This window comes from Amphiura filiformis, chromosome 18, assembly GCF_039555335.1.
Source record: "Amphiura filiformis chromosome 18, Afil_fr2py, whole genome shotgun sequence".
Classification (NCBI taxonomy): Eukaryota; Metazoa; Echinodermata; class Ophiuroidea; order Amphilepidida; family Amphiuridae; genus Amphiura; species Amphiura filiformis.
The window spans coordinates 65096068-65111397 of record NC_092645.1 but is presented as its reverse complement, the minus strand read 5'-3'; the positions used below and the strand labels follow the sequence as shown (position 1 = coordinate 65111397).

The following is a 15330-nucleotide window of genomic DNA, read 5'->3' as shown; positions in this document are numbered from 1 at the left end:
ATGGTGGATTGTGCCTACAGAAATTCTGAATGGTAAGTATTATTGGCTAGGAATCTATGGTGGCTTGTACCCACAGAAATTCTATGGGACGTTAATCACATAGTGCAGTTATACTGCACAGCAAACATGATTCGACCTTTGCAGTACTTAAACCTAGTTAACAGGAAACTACTCCAGCAAAATCAATCGATAAAGTCTAGTCTATCCTCCACATTTAATGGTGGACTGCACTTATGCCCAAATATGGCACTTGCCAATCAATAATCACCCACTTGAAATCCCTAGTCCGACGAGTAGGACCTGTTTTTTCTTAGTTACCAACTATACTCTAACTCTGATCGCTCAAGAAAGATTAACCACAAAAATCCACTAACGCTTTTTTTTGGGCGGCGCGGTCACTGGACTTTCGCGATTCGTCTTTCTTGTGCCATGTGAGATAGCGATCATAGTGTGAAATGTGTATAGTCTGGTAACTTAGAAAAAAAACAGGTCCTACTCGTCGGTCTAGAAATCCCTTGACTCGCTGCACTGGCCAAAGTTATGGACAGATATGGGAGTGTTTTTGCTGTTATCTGTCATTTACATATCAGGGAGGTACGAACATTTCCAGATGCCCCACATACTCAGTTTTTAGCCTACATGTAATGTATACATTATTCTTGAGTGACAGCAAGTACAAAAAATATCCGTCAAGTGGTTTAGCTTTAATGCCTTTCGGAAGAGAAAAAAATTTAGGACATGTTACAAAACTATATATCCTAGAATTTCAGAGAGTAAAACAAAATATTGGCCGGTTATTTTTCACACAGTGACGTTAACTAGGAAATGCCCTATACCTCTAACATACACTGTTTTATAGAGGTCACACCTCTATAAAACAGTGTATGTTATAGAGGTCACACCTCAATGGTGAGAGGGGCACTGTGTATTGTGTACAGGAAAATGAACAGTGACTGCATCTGTACACATACACAAGCATGACAGGTGATGAGGGCAACCTGTTTATAATGTGGGATTTTGGCCCATCGCTAAGGTAATTACACAGCCGTGACGTTAGTCACGGCTGTGTCTTTTTTCTTACAGGTTCTTTCTTCTGTCAACCATTACATTTGCTCTAGCACTCACATGCTTACATCGATTTTGACCTAACTTGGTCACAATGATCATTAACCATGCCCCTTGATCATTGACACATGCATTGTTATTACTCAGTGTCTATGGGGTGTACACAAATTTGGGTTCAAAGGTCATTAAGGGGCCACTTCCGGTATAAATCGAAATATCTTCAAAAATTTTTATTAGCTAAGAAAAACATAGGAGAGTGATGGTATGTTCACACATGAATTGTGTTTACCTAATGCATATATGGTATTTTATTATTTGGAGTCAAAGGTCATTAAGGGGTCACTTCCGGTATAAAACGAAATACCTTTAAAATGCATCTTCTCCCACAAATTACGTAGGATAGTGAAGCCACTTGCACACATGCATTGCTATTACCCAGTGTCTATGGGGTGTACACAGATTTGGGATCAAAGGTCATTAAGGGGTCACTTCCGGTAAAAAATGAAATACCTTCAAACAATTGTATTAGCTAAGTAAAACATAGCACAGCAACGGTATGTTCACATATGAGCAGTCACCCAATGTATATTTGGTTTTTTTTTTATTTGGGGTCAAAGCTCATTAAGGGGTCACTTCCGGTAAAAAAAGAAATACCTTTTAAATGCATCTTCTTCCACAAATTACGTGGGACAGAGACGCCACTTGCACACATGCATTGTTATTACCCAGTGTCTATGGGGTGTACACAGATTCGGGGTCAAAGGTCATTAAGGGTCACTTCCGGTATAAAACGAAATACCTTCAAAAATTTTTCTTAGATAAGTAAAACATGGGACAGTAACGGTATGTTCACACATGATCTGCAGTCACCCAATGTATATGTGGTATTTTTTATTTGGGGTCAAATCTCATTAAGGGGTCACTTCCGGTATAAAACGAAATACCTTTAAAATGCATCTTCTTCCACAGATTCTGTAGGACAGTGACGCCACTTGCACACATGCATTGTTATTACCCAGTGTCTATGGGGTGTACACAGATTTGGGGTCAAAGGTCATTAAGGGCCACTTCCGGTATAAATCGAAATATCTTCAAAAATTTTTATTAGCTAAGAAAAACATAGGAGAGTGATGGTATGTTCACACATGAATTGTGTTTACCTAATGCATATATGGTATTTTATTATTTGGAGTCAAAGGTCATTAAGGGGTCACTTCCGGTATAAAACGAAATACCTTTAAAATGCATCTTCTCCCACAAATTACGTAGGATAGTGAAGCCACTTGCACACATGCATTGCTATTACCCAGTGTCTATGGGGTGTACACAGATTTGGGATCAAAGGTCATTAAGGGGTCACTTCCGGTAAAAATGAAATACCTTCAAACAATTTTATTAGCTAAGTAAAACATAGCACAGCAACGGTATGTTCACATATGAGCAGTCACCCAATGTATATTTGGTATTTTTTTTTATTTGGGGTCAAAGCTCATTAAGGGGTCACTTCCGGTAAAAAAAGAAATACCTTTAAAATGCATCTTCTTCCACAAATTACGTGGGACAGATACGCCACTTGCACACATGCATTGTTATTACCCAGTGTCTATGGGGTGTACACAGATTCGGGGTCAAAGGTCATTAAGGGGTCACTTCCGGTATAAAACGAAATACCTTCAAAAAATTTTATTAGCTAAGTAAAACATGGGACAGTAACGGTATGTTCACACATGAACTGCAGTCACCCAATGTATATGTGGTATTTTTTTTATTTGGGGTCAAATCTCATTAAGGGTCACTTCCGGTATAAAACGAAATACCTTTAAAATGCATCTTCTTCCACAGATTCTGTAGGACAGTGACGCCACTTGCACACATGCATTGTTATTACCCAGTGTCTATGGGGTGTACACAGATTTGGGGTCAAAGGTCATTAAGGGGTCACTTCCGGTATAAAACGAAAAACCTTTAAAATGCTTCTTCTTCCACAAATTACGTAGGACAGTGCCGCCACTTGCACACATGCATTGTTATAACACAGTGCATGTCTATATGGTGTACACACATTTGGGGTCAAAGGTCAGTAAGGGGTTACTTCCGGTATAAAACGATATACCTTCAAAATACCCCTTCTGCCACAAAAAGCATAGCAAAGTGATGCCACGTGGACACGTGCATTGACATTAGCCAATGTCTATGGGGTTTTCATATATTTTGGGGTCAAAGGTGATTAAGGGGTCACAACACGGCTGTGTTCGTGGTCTTAGACCACAGCTAAGTCTAGTTCTTTCTTCTTTCTTCTTTACACAGCCGTGACGTTAGTCACGGCTGTGTCTTTTTTCTTACAGGTTCTTTCTTCTTCTTCTTCTTTCTGTCAACCATTACATTTGCTCTAGCACTCACATGCTTACATCGATTTTGACCTAACTTGGTCACAATGATCATTGACCATGCCTCTACATGTCACATGAAACTCGTGGGGACAAAGGTCACGCAGCGGTCACAGGGGTCAAAAACGTGATTTCAACTAAAATGCATCTTCTCCTACAACTTACGTAGGACAGCGACCCCACTTGCACACATGTATTGTTATTACCCAGTGTCTATGGGGTGTACACAGATTTGGGGTCAAATGTCATTAAGGGGTCACTTCCGGTATAAAACGAAAAACCTTCAAAAATGTTTATTAGCTAAGTAAAACATAGCACAGTAACGGTATGTTCACATATGATTTGCAGTCACCCAATGTATATGTGGTATTTTTTTACTTGGGGTCAAAGCTCATTAAGGGGTCACTTCCGGTATAAAAAGAAATACCTTTAAAATGCATCTTCTTCCACAAATTATGTGGGACAGAGACGCCACTTGCACACATGTATTGTTATTACCCAGTGTCTATGGGGTGTACACAGATTTGGGGTCAAAGGTCATTAAGGGTCACTTCCGGTAAAAAACGAAATATCTTAAAAAAATTTATTTGCTAAGAAAAACATAGGACAGTAACGGTATGTTCACACATGAATTGTGGTTACCATATTCATATGTGGAATTTTTTATTTGGGGTCAAATGTCATTTAGGGGTCACTTCCGGTCTGAGACGAAAAACCTTCAAAATGCCCCTTCTGCCACAAATAACATGGCAAAGTGATGCCACGTGCACACATACATTGACATTAGCCAATGTCTATGGGGTTTTCATATATTTTGGAGTCAAAGGTCATTAAAGGGTCACAACACGGCTGTGTTCGTGGTCTTAGACCACAGCTAAGTCTAGTTCTTTCTTCTTTCTGTCAACCATTACATTTGCTCTAGCACTCACATGCTTACATCGATTTTCACCTAACTTGGTCATAATAATCATTGACCATGCCCCTACATGTCACATGAAACTCGTGGTGTCAAAGGTCACGCAGGGATCATAGGGGTCAAAAACGTGAATTTAACTCAAAATGCATATTCTCCTACAAATTACGTAGGACAGTGACGCCACTTGCACACATGCATTGTAATTACCCAGAGTCAAAGGTCATTAAGGGGTCCCTTCCGGCATAAAACGGAATACCTTCAAATTTTTTTATTAGCTAAGAAAAACATAGGAGAGTAATGGTATGTTCACACATGAATTGTGTTTACCCAATGTATATATGGTATTTTTTTATTTGGGGTCAAAGGTCATTAAGGGGTAATTTCCGGTATAAAACGAAATACCTTTAAAATGCATCTTCTCCCACAAATAACGTAGGACAGTGACACCACTTGCACACATGCATTGCTATTACCCAGTGTCAATGTGGTGTACACAGATTTGGGGTCAAAGGTCATTTAGGGGCCACTTCCGGTATAAATCGAAATATCTTCAAAAAATGTTATTAGCTAAGAAAAACATAGGAGAATGATGGTATGTTCACACATGAATTGTCTTTAACCAATGTATATATGGTATTTTTTATTTGGGGTCAAAGGTCATTAAGGGGTCATTTCCGGTATAAAACGAAATACCTTTAAAATGCATCTTCTCCCACAAATTACGCAGAACACATGCATTGTTATTACCCAGTGTCTATGGGGTGTACACAGATCTGGGGTCAAAGGTCATTAAGGGGTCACTTCCGGTCTGACACGAAAAACCTTCAAAATGCCCCTTCTGCCACAAATAACATGGCAAATTAATGCCACGTGCACGCATACATTGACATTAGCCAATTTCTATGGGGTTTTCATATATTTTGGGGTCAAAGGTCATTAACGGCTGTGTTCGTGGTCTTAGACCACAGCTAAGTCTAGTTCTTTCTTCTTTCTGTCAACCATTACATTTGCTCTAGCAGTCACATGCTTACATCGATTTTGACCTAACTTGGTCACAATGATCATTGACTGTGCCCCTACATGCCACATGAAACTTGTGGGATCAAAGGTCACGCAGGGGTCATAGGGGTCAAAAACGTGATTTCAACTAAAAATGCATCTTCTCCCACAACTTACGTAGGACAGTGACGCCACTAGCACACATGCATTGTTATCATCCAGTATCTATATGGTGTACACAGATTTGGGGTCAAAGGTCATTAAGGGGTCACTTCCGGTATAAAACGAAATACCTTCAAAAATGTTATTAGCTAAACGAAATATAGGGCAGTAACGGTATGTTTACATCTGATTTGCAGTTATCTAGTGTATATGTGATATTTTTTTATATGGGTCAAAGGTCATTAAGGGGTCACTTCCGGTATTAAACGAAATAACCTTTAAAATGCATCTTCTCCCACAAATTACGTAGGACAGTGACGCCACTTGCACACATGTATTGTAATTACCTAGTGTCTATAGGGTGTACACAGATTTGGGTTCAAAGGTCATTAAGGGGTCACTTCCGGTATAAAACGAAATATCTTCAAAAAATTTTTTAGCTAAGAAAAACGTAGGACAGTAACGGTATATGCACACATAAATTGTGGTTGCCCAGTGTATATGTGTTATTTTTTAATTTGGGTTCAAAGGTCATTAAGGGGTCACTTCCGGTATAAAACGAAATACTTATAAAATGCATCTTCTTCCACAAATTACGTAGGACAGTGATACCACTTGCACACATGCATTGGTGTTACCCAGTGTATATGGGGTGTACACAGATTTGGGGTCAAAGGTCATTAAGGGGTCACTTTCGGTATAAAACGAAATACCTTCAAAATTTTTGTATTAGCTAAGAAAAACAAAGGACAGTAACGGTATGTTCATATATGAATTGTGGTTATTTTTTTTATTTTGGGTCAAAGGTCATCAAGGGGTCACTTCCGGTCTAAGACGAAAAACCTTCAAAATGCCCCTTCTGCCACAAGTAACATGGCATAGTGATGCCACATGCAAATGTATATTGACACTAGCCAATGTCTATGGGACTTTCATATATTTTGGGGTCAAAGGTCAATAAGGGGTCACAACACGGCTGTGTTCGTGGTCTTAGACCACAGCTAAGTCTAGTTAATCCTGTTACATCACTACTTTTACGGCGAGTACTGTTTGTTCACGTGATATATTACAGTAAACATTTCATTGTTTTCATCCCTTTTTCTTCGTCTTTAAAGGTTTTGCTTTTGCTCAGACATGGAATGTATTAATATCCTACATGAGTAACGCTGTACCTGCTAACCTGTTCGTCACCGTTTGCGGTTTTTGCTCCGCTTTATACTTCGGCATCGGCGTCGCCCTAGGATATCTCATTACTGGTTGGCTTGTGGAGCATTTTGGTGGCGCAGCGACTTTTGGTTATTACGCAATAGTTAGTTTCATACTTTCATTGATATTTGCTATACTAATCAGGGTAGGTAGTCTGTTCATTTTTGCACTTAATCGTTCACTGTCATACACCATTAAGGGTATACGAGGTATTGTTGGTCGAAGCAGGAAAAAAAATCGATTTTCATTATCTGAATCTATATTTTATTGAAAAATAACACTTGATGTTTTGCAAAAGTTCATTCTACAAATCATGTACTTTGAAAACTTGTTTAATTAATTGTTGTTAATGAGTTATGTACGTTTTACGAAAGTGTTGTTGTTTCAGCCCTCTTTACAACTCAAGAACCACAGGACCTACAAAAGTATATCTGTGATATTTTAATTCTTCTAAACGCTCGCTATGAATTGAGTAATGCAATTTTTGCTCAAGCTCACTACCATTCGCAAGATGCTGTGAACTCCTTTCTTTCTGCTGCTTCGACAAACAATACATCGTATACCCTTAATAGAGAGTGTGTAAAATGAAAATTTATTTCAACTTCGCATCGATTGGATTTCTTGCTCAGATTTACTTCAACGAATGTTTGATAGGTTACTGCACCAATAGTTTCTTGTCGCTTAAACTTGGGTCATGTGTATCAATGGGCGATCAAAAGAGGGCATGTGTAAGCGACTACGGGTAAATTATATTGCATTTGTTTGGTCAAGTGGGTTGTTGGTCACACTTCAAGAAAAAAAACTCTACCTTAGGAGCTTCGTTTGAATATAACTCGCTAGTTAGTTTCACACTTGCTGTGTTCACCAGGGTGGGTAGTCTGTTCTTATTTGTTATACATATAACTTTGCGTTGCTCAAAGTGATAAATAAATCGTTCACTCTCACATACCTTTATCATCTTAAAACTTATTATCAAATAGTAAGATTTGTACCCAAATAGTTGCTCATCAGTAACACAAGCATCACGAAGGCTATTAGAATATCGTTGGAAAATACTGGCCTGTCGGGAATGACGTCATATCCTAAAATAACAAAACTTGGGTCCGTAATGCATTGTGCATGATATGGGGTAACGGTCTACAACACATACTTACATTAAAAATACCCCTCTTAAAATAACATCATAATGTATTTTTAATTATAGATTGTGATAGTACCAACAGTTACATTTGATGACACAGCGTCAGATACAGACAGTACCGATAAGACCAGTCCAGTAATACTTTCCAAAACGAAGACAGACGGGGAGAACACTGTTCTTCTTTCAAAATAGACACTTTATTTATGTGACGGTGATTTATTGACCACTAAACTGCACCCATCGAACTTCAACTTCGTCAATTCACCCAATAACAATACGATCTTCCTCATTCATTGTGGAATAATTCTGGTATTTTCACCATATTTAAACTAAACGTTATTAGGTCTGAAACAGGCACTACCCCCTCTACTACGGATTACATGCGCTACATGAACTACAAATGAAACGAGGCGCACTCGCATATAGAGACTAATACATATCTTTCAGTTTTAACAATATACGATATATTATGATTCCGCTATGATCTCGAGCGAACCAGTGATTTTTACATTTGTGTCAAATATTTGGAATTATCCCAATTCAGTGCCGCAGCCTAGCACTACTTTCGGCTCTGTTGCTATTAGTACGCTATCCAGAGAGTCAGGTATCAGAGTCCTGCACAGAGCCTGTGCTAGTGACGGAATGATAGGGGTCTCTCTAGTTGAAGGTATAGGGGGATGTGCCACGATTTTGGGTACATTTGAGTGATTTTGGTATATCAAAGGGTGGCAAGAGAGCCCTTAAATGTGCCCAATTATGGCAAATTTGGTTGCAAAAAAAAGCAACAAATAGGTTTAGAGAAAGTCATCATGGTACATTCCCGTATACAGCTTGTGCTAGTGGGCTTAGATTGTTCGTGTATCATGTGTATATTATAATGTGTAATGTCGAAATTTCGATTCTGACATTTTGTTCTTCGGGCAAACTGAGACGAGAAAGTGCGAATTACTATCGAACTTTTACTTGTTAGATATTAAATGATTATTATGTTTTATTACCATGCCATATTTACTCTTCGTTATTCTGGAAAATTCGTTAAGTGACACGCGCTAAGCATGTGATATCTTTTTTCTAACACGCGCTAAACATGTGATATCTTTTTCTAACACGCGCTAAACATGTGATATCTTTTTCTAACACGCGCTAAACATGTGATATCTTTTTCTAACACGCGCTAAACATGTGATATCTTTTTCTAACAAGCGCTAAACATGTGATATCTTGTTCTAACACGCGCTAAGCATGTGATATCTTTTCTATCTACATGTTAGTATGGCGTGATAGTTTATGATTAATTCTTCTGTAAGGTTTTCACAAGTTATTTGCGACTTGCGTTGTTCCTGTTCCTGATACAAAACCAAGTACTTCAATATTAGCTCGAGCCCAACTCTACATGATTATGGTTTTGATTCGATTCAGTTTTGACATCTTCTTTGGTTGCAACCTTTTCCATTCCTATACAAAAGAAATTAATTAAAAATACATTATTTAACAGCTTCCAACGAGCTAAGTAATGGTCAGAATTTGTTCGGCATTACAGGGTCCCTTCCGCACCAAACTGGTGTAATGACTGCCCAATTGGGTGGATTAAAAATCGATGTTATCCCCGCCAAAGCCGCTTTATTTCACATTCCAGGTGGAATAGACCCAGCGGGGGCCCAGCTATGACTGCCATTGAGGTGTAGGAATGCATGAAACTGGATTCGTCCATTTTCACGTATTCCTACACCTCAATGGCAAAGAAGAAAAAGAGCGCAGTGATTTATAGTGCCACATCCATACATGTAGCAGCCAGAGCTGCGTCCCCGTTGGGTGCATCCCACCTGATTCGTGAAATGATGCGGCCTTGGCGGGGATTGTAAACTGCATTCCATCAACCCTGTTACACGTAGACAAAAGAATGACGAAACTTTGCTACACAGTACAATATAGTATCGATGTTTAAGCGGATTTAATCTACCAAATTGTAGTCACAACACCAGTTTGGGACCCGGTAATTCGCCAGCGAAGTGGTTACTTAACTCCTTGGTAACTGGATCACGCACCTTTTGGAATTGGTAGTACATACCATAGACTTTATGTTGCGATCATTTCCATCGTGGTTTCAAAGTCAAAAGCGTGAACCAGTTGACAATTGGATTACTCGTAACACTTCACTGGCGAATGGCCGGATGAATTCTGACCATCACTTGGCTCGTTGGATTCGTCTGTAACTCTTATCACTGATTAGAGATGCAATAAAATTCCTGTTGTGAAGAAGTCATCTCCGTAATGTACACGTGCGTGTTATAGCCTAACACTATGGACCACAATGGTCTCATCCCAATGGCATAGTTCAATAACCTCAATAAGATGAGCATATTGTTGATCCTAGTGTAAGTTCATCGATCCACACTCCTATACAAAACACCATTCACAAACCTTACACACCTACCGCATGAAGTTCTAAACACACGTCAACCTACCATATGTTTCAGCTATAGGAGGTTCTTCGGGAGAATGATGTAATTCGATGAAAGAGATGTAGGTGATAGCACCAGCTATGGCGCCTATGATTGGCCCTACAATTGGTATTATCCACCAATGTATGCCATTATATCTGTTGTATAATAGAGAAATAAGAGCATTACTGCATTGCTTCTTTTGTGCTCTGCGTGCTAGCCATGCGCTTCAATGGAAAAAGTTCAAGTTTTGAAATATTTTCTCCAAATATCAAGAGCTATCTTAAGAACTACTGAATCAACACTAGGCTTGTTTGTATTCATTTTAATGCATTTTTCATGCTGATTCTAAATATGGTCATGAAAATTTACATTTTTGGAACTTTTGAATATTATTTTGAAAAAAAAATTAACTTGTCGTCGCAGTCGACACCCGCGTGAAGAGACTTAATTGAACACAAGGCGCAAATGGGACATTACACATTGACCATGGTGACAAGGATAGTGTCTCTCAAAGAGTTCTACCGCGATTGCCTTAACCTGCGCAAAGCGCAAGGAGTTCTGCCGCGGGACTGCCCAAAGAGCCACATTCGCTCTGATCCGTACAAAGGATTCTGCTGTAGGACTGCCCGTCGCTCTGATCCATACAAGGGGTTCTGCCGCAAAAATGGCCTGAGAGCTACCTTCGCTCTGATCCATAACAATGGGTTATGCTACGGGACTGCCCTCGCCCTGATTCGTAAAAGGGGTTCTGCCGCGGGACTGCCCTGAGAGCCACCTTCTCCCTGTTCCGCAATTGTAAGGGGTTCTGCCCTAATAGCTTCCTTCGCCCTGATTCGCACACGTGTCCGCCGTTATCATCTGATCATGGATAATACGTTACTAGGTGGCAGTTCGACAAAATTACATTGTTACTGTGTCGCATAGTCTAGGCTGTCTAGGTCATCTCAATCACGTGACAGATGCTGTTTTCTCTACCTTGCAGATTTATAAACTGCAGACATTAAAATATCGCAGAGTAAAGTAATTCCGTTGTAATATCCATTCAAACTCACCCGGTGCGGTATGCTACTGTAATATGGACAAGCAATGTCTGGCAGGAATGATTCAGGTTTATTATGCAAAGATGACATCATGTCTTCGTCTAGTGAAGGCTTTAGGCACCACATCCAATTTTGTCCTATAGAACTATCGGTGCCCGGTTAGGTACCGATGACACAATTGTATAGTATTATTGTTTTTCATTTAAATAAAAAGTGCCATCGGTACCTCTTCGGGCATCGATAGCGTTATAGGACTAAAAAAGATGTTGTGCCTTGCTAAACTTGGCATAAACCATGGACTGTAGAAATAATAATTTTTAATTAATAATATATCTACAGTCCATGCATAAACTTACACCCAAATCTCAGGTCCGTATCCCGCTACTGCCGTGAATAATCTTGGTCCAAAATCTCTGGCTGGATTGATGGCATAACCACAGTTATAGCCAAAGCTCATACCAATTGCTGCAACAACAAGACCAATGATGAACGGTTCCATACCTTTTGGAGGACTACTGTTACGCTTATCGATGATGGCCATGATGCAAAGCAGAAGTAGGAATGTGCCAAATATCTGTTGAGAAAGAATGTTGAAAATAAATGGGTTTTTTTAATTTGTGAAATCTGAGGCAAGAATAAATGTTGTTGCCGAATGAGTTAAAATGTTTCATCTAGGAATATGTTGACAACTGAAGGACCTTATTCCAAAAATTTGGGGTAGTGTACGGGTTAGGGCACAGGTACGTGTTAGGGTTTTGCTCAATCCTAAATAACGTGCATTCCCCAAAACAAGTACAGGAATCATTAATGTTGTGCTTGTCTTTTGTCGGATTTACTTCTTTGGTGCCCATCATTATTTTAATATGGGTATCAAATTGAGTTCTTAATCAAACTTAGCAGTTCTTCTTTATTTTCCAGTTATCAGGTTACTCCTTTTCTTCTCCTCATTGTTTTATTCATCAAACTTCTCCCCTACTTTTCTTCTTCGACCGTTTCTTACCCGTCTTCTTGGTACTTGGTAGTGCTTCCTCCTAAATACTCCAAAAAGAGTTTTAACTCGTTTCTTTCTTCTTGTATGTATCCTTCTTCTCATGGTTTTGTTAGTTCTTCTTCTCTTTTATGTGCTTCTCCAGTTCTTTTTCATTAATAGCCATTATTCACCAGTAGAGTATTGTGCCCACATTGTATAATTGAAGACCGAATTAAAAAGACTAGTATGCGTATCGTCTTGTCAACCAAACCAAACATGCCGTACTGCGCAGGTCAGCAACCAATCATGCCGCGCTTCTGCCCTGACGTCAGACGCATAGTCTTATAGTTTCCAGCACTTATAGGAATATTGTGAAGTGTCCTACAAGGATGGGTGTTTGGTTTACATCATACTACGCGAATTGTATCCGTGGCCCAGAATGATCAGCAGCGGAATATGAGATCATGCCGAAGATATGATTTCTGCAGCGATTACTGCATGAGTATGTAACAGTGTAGAATGTTGACAGGGATCAGACCTTTTTCAGGATATTCTTGTTCATAAATGAACAATAGAAATGCAAAAAGATGTGATCTCGGCCAATCAGATTACGAGATCGCATGGGGATAGTTTCAGACCAGAATATAACTGGCATCTTGTATTTTTGACTGGGGACATTTTTGAAGGTAATTCCTACTTTCAACATTGTCAATAATATTTGTAAAGGCCGATATCTCAATTTTCAATTTTATAATACCATAACTAACGAACTCAATATTTTTTCCATTAGGAATGTCCGATTTCATTGGTGAAAACGGCGTTGTGGAGCAAAATATCTCTTTATGTATGATATGTACAAACCTCAAAATTGATATCCTGCCCAAAACCTGCCGAAAAAAAATAAATCACTACCAATATATATCTCCATAGTCGGTATTTTAATTATATCAGTGGCCTACCGATTCACCACGTTACAAGGAAGTTTTTTGGCTACTCTTTTTGCAATCTAAATTATTACCTGATCACCGAGCCCACTCCAAATCGATAAGAAGTCTTGTGGATAAGTTGCGAAGATACCTGCTGTAGCATTTTCTCCTACCACCTGCCGTTTGCCCCCGTCAAATGCGTTGATTGCTTCTACAGATGAAAACAATCGAAATCAGTAGCGTAGCCAGCGGGTGGGGTTGGGGCAGGGGAAGGTGGGGGGGGGGGGCAGACTCCCCCGGACACCTAAAATGAGGACGGAGAAGCGGGAAATGGGGACAAGGATAATGGGAGAAAAGAGATAAAGAAGGGGAAGGAGAGGTAGAAAGAGAATAGAAAGGGGAGGAGAGAGAGAAATTGAAGGGAAATGGGAAGGAGAGGAGAAAGGCGAGGGAGATGAAAAGGGGGGGGCGTAAAATAGGGACGATACTGACGTTTGCCCCCCCCACCGACTGACAATGTTGGCTACGCACCTGATCTAAATAATTATTCACCAAATCCGTTTTAGCCTATATCCTGCGCAACCATCGTACGCACCCCAACCCACCCATGCACACACCCCTGCAACCCCAGTGGCGAAGCTAGGGTGCAGAGTGTCCCCAGATTTTTTTCAGTGAAAATTGGGACGGCAAAGAGTAAAGTGTCCCTAAAATGACTAAAAAATGGGACAAAAATTGACAAACTGGGAAATCTGAGTTTGTCCCTCACAACAAAATCCTACATGCCTACGCTACTGACACCCCTCCCACAGTTATCCCTGACCCAACAACCCTGTGTCACAAGTTACTCGTGATCGTGCTAGGCTAATTTCTGCAAACCATTGCGGTCGTTACCTGATTGCGCTGAGATGTTTTAACACTGTCGCGTAGACAATACCAGCATTAACAATGCACTGTGGAACTTCACATGAAACAACATCTATTTTCAGCCCACTTTTACCGAATAGTTTGGAGAGATTGGTCATGCAATACCTACCATAATATACACCAAAGAGAGTTGATCATGCAATACCTACCATAATATACACCAACGAGGGATTGGTCATGCAATACCTACCATAATATACAGCAAAGAGAGATTGCTCATGCAATACCTACTATAATGAACACTAAAGAGAGATTGGTCAGGCAATACCTACCATAATATACACCAAAGACAGTGGCAGCAGCAAGGAAAGCTCCATACATTTGAGCACAAACGAATAGCGGAACTTTAACCCAAGGAAAACGACCAATCGTTGCGAAGGCAACAGTTACTGCTGGGTTTATATGGGCACCTGGAACCGAAAGAAGAATATGAAAATTTGGGTTTTAAAACTGTTTTAAAAATCTTGCGGAACAAATCCGTTAAATCGTATAGCGAAAGTAATGACTAGACACGGTTGTTTGATGTCATTTAAAACTGAGTCATGTTTAAGGAAAGTTGAACAATGATGGCGCTATTTATCTTAAATCGTCTTTGCCTATTTACAAGGGATAGACACGTGTATATTGGTATTAGAACATCAGGGAATTTTAAAAAGAAAACTTTTTATCGTGAAATGTAAGGTATAACTCATATTATTTGGCTAATTTAATTTAAATTAAAAATATATGTAAATAGCGCCCTCAATTTGCCCACAAATGTAGAGTTTATAGAATAAAAATTACCACAAAAAAACCCACGAAAATCTATGTTAAAAATTGCTAAAAAGCTTAGTTTATTAGTGTGATAGCTGTTGGTATTATTCAGGTCTAGAATTGAACATTATATAATGTTTTGTTAGAATATTAATAAATGATCACATCGAACAACCGGATTTCAACTGGAATAACCCAATACTAACGCCCGTCAATGACAATGTGCGCATCTAGCAGATGAACATCTGTTAAATAACCCAATAGGTAATATCACATAATAAGTATGGGATTCTGCTCTTTAGTATAGACGAATCCAACGAGCCAAGTCATGGTCAGGATTTGGTCGGCCATTACTGGGTCCCACTGGCACCAAACTGGTGTTGTGACTGCCCAATTG

At 39.5% G+C, this 15330-nt stretch overlaps 2 protein-coding genes across 2 annotated transcripts in view; one reads left to right on the top strand and one right to left on the bottom strand.

Moving 5' to 3' along the window:
* LOC140138930 (major facilitator superfamily domain-containing protein 6-like) overlaps positions 1 to 8189 on the top strand; it is a 15040-nt gene extending 6851 nt beyond the window's left edge. The window contains exons 4-6 of the mRNA XM_072160713.1: positions 1 to 32; positions 6645 to 6880; positions 7940 to 8189. The exon at positions 1 to 32 is cut by the window's left edge and continues 172 nt beyond it. Coding sequence (XP_072016814.1) covers positions 1 to 32; positions 6645 to 6880; positions 7940 to 8068 — 397 coding nt within the window. The 3' untranslated portion in view covers positions 8069 to 8189. The remainder of the gene's footprint in view (positions 33 to 6644; positions 6881 to 7939) is intronic.
* A 722-nt stretch (positions 8190 to 8911) lies between these two features.
* LOC140138931 (aquaporin-9-like) lies at positions 8912 to 14591 on the bottom strand. Its single transcript, XM_072160714.1, has 5 exons — positions 14453 to 14591; positions 13349 to 13467; positions 11717 to 11934; positions 10342 to 10475; positions 8912 to 9331 (listed from the first exon to the last, which is right to left on the bottom strand). Exons 1-5 carry the CDS (start codon positions 14499 to 14501, stop codon positions 9249 to 9251), a joined length of 603 nt encoding a protein of 200 aa, XP_072016815.1. The 5' UTR covers positions 14502 to 14591; the 3' UTR covers positions 8912 to 9248.
* Positions 14592 to 15330: the final 739 nt, after the last annotated feature.

Bases quoted from the DNA above. Each gene is read 5' to 3' on its own strand.
- LOC140138931 (XM_072160714.1), bottom strand. From the start codon at position 14,501: ATGTATGGAGCTTTCCTTGCTGCTGCCACTGTCTTTGGTGTATATTAT. The intron at 10,476-11,716 runs GTAAGTTTATGC...ATTATACAACAG, and splicing joins TACGGACCTGAGATTTGGGT to ATATAATGGCATACATTGGT. The intron at 9,332-10,341 runs GTAGGTTGACGT...TCTTTTGTATAG, and splicing joins TCCTATAGCTGAAACATATG to GAATGGAAAAGGTTGCAACC.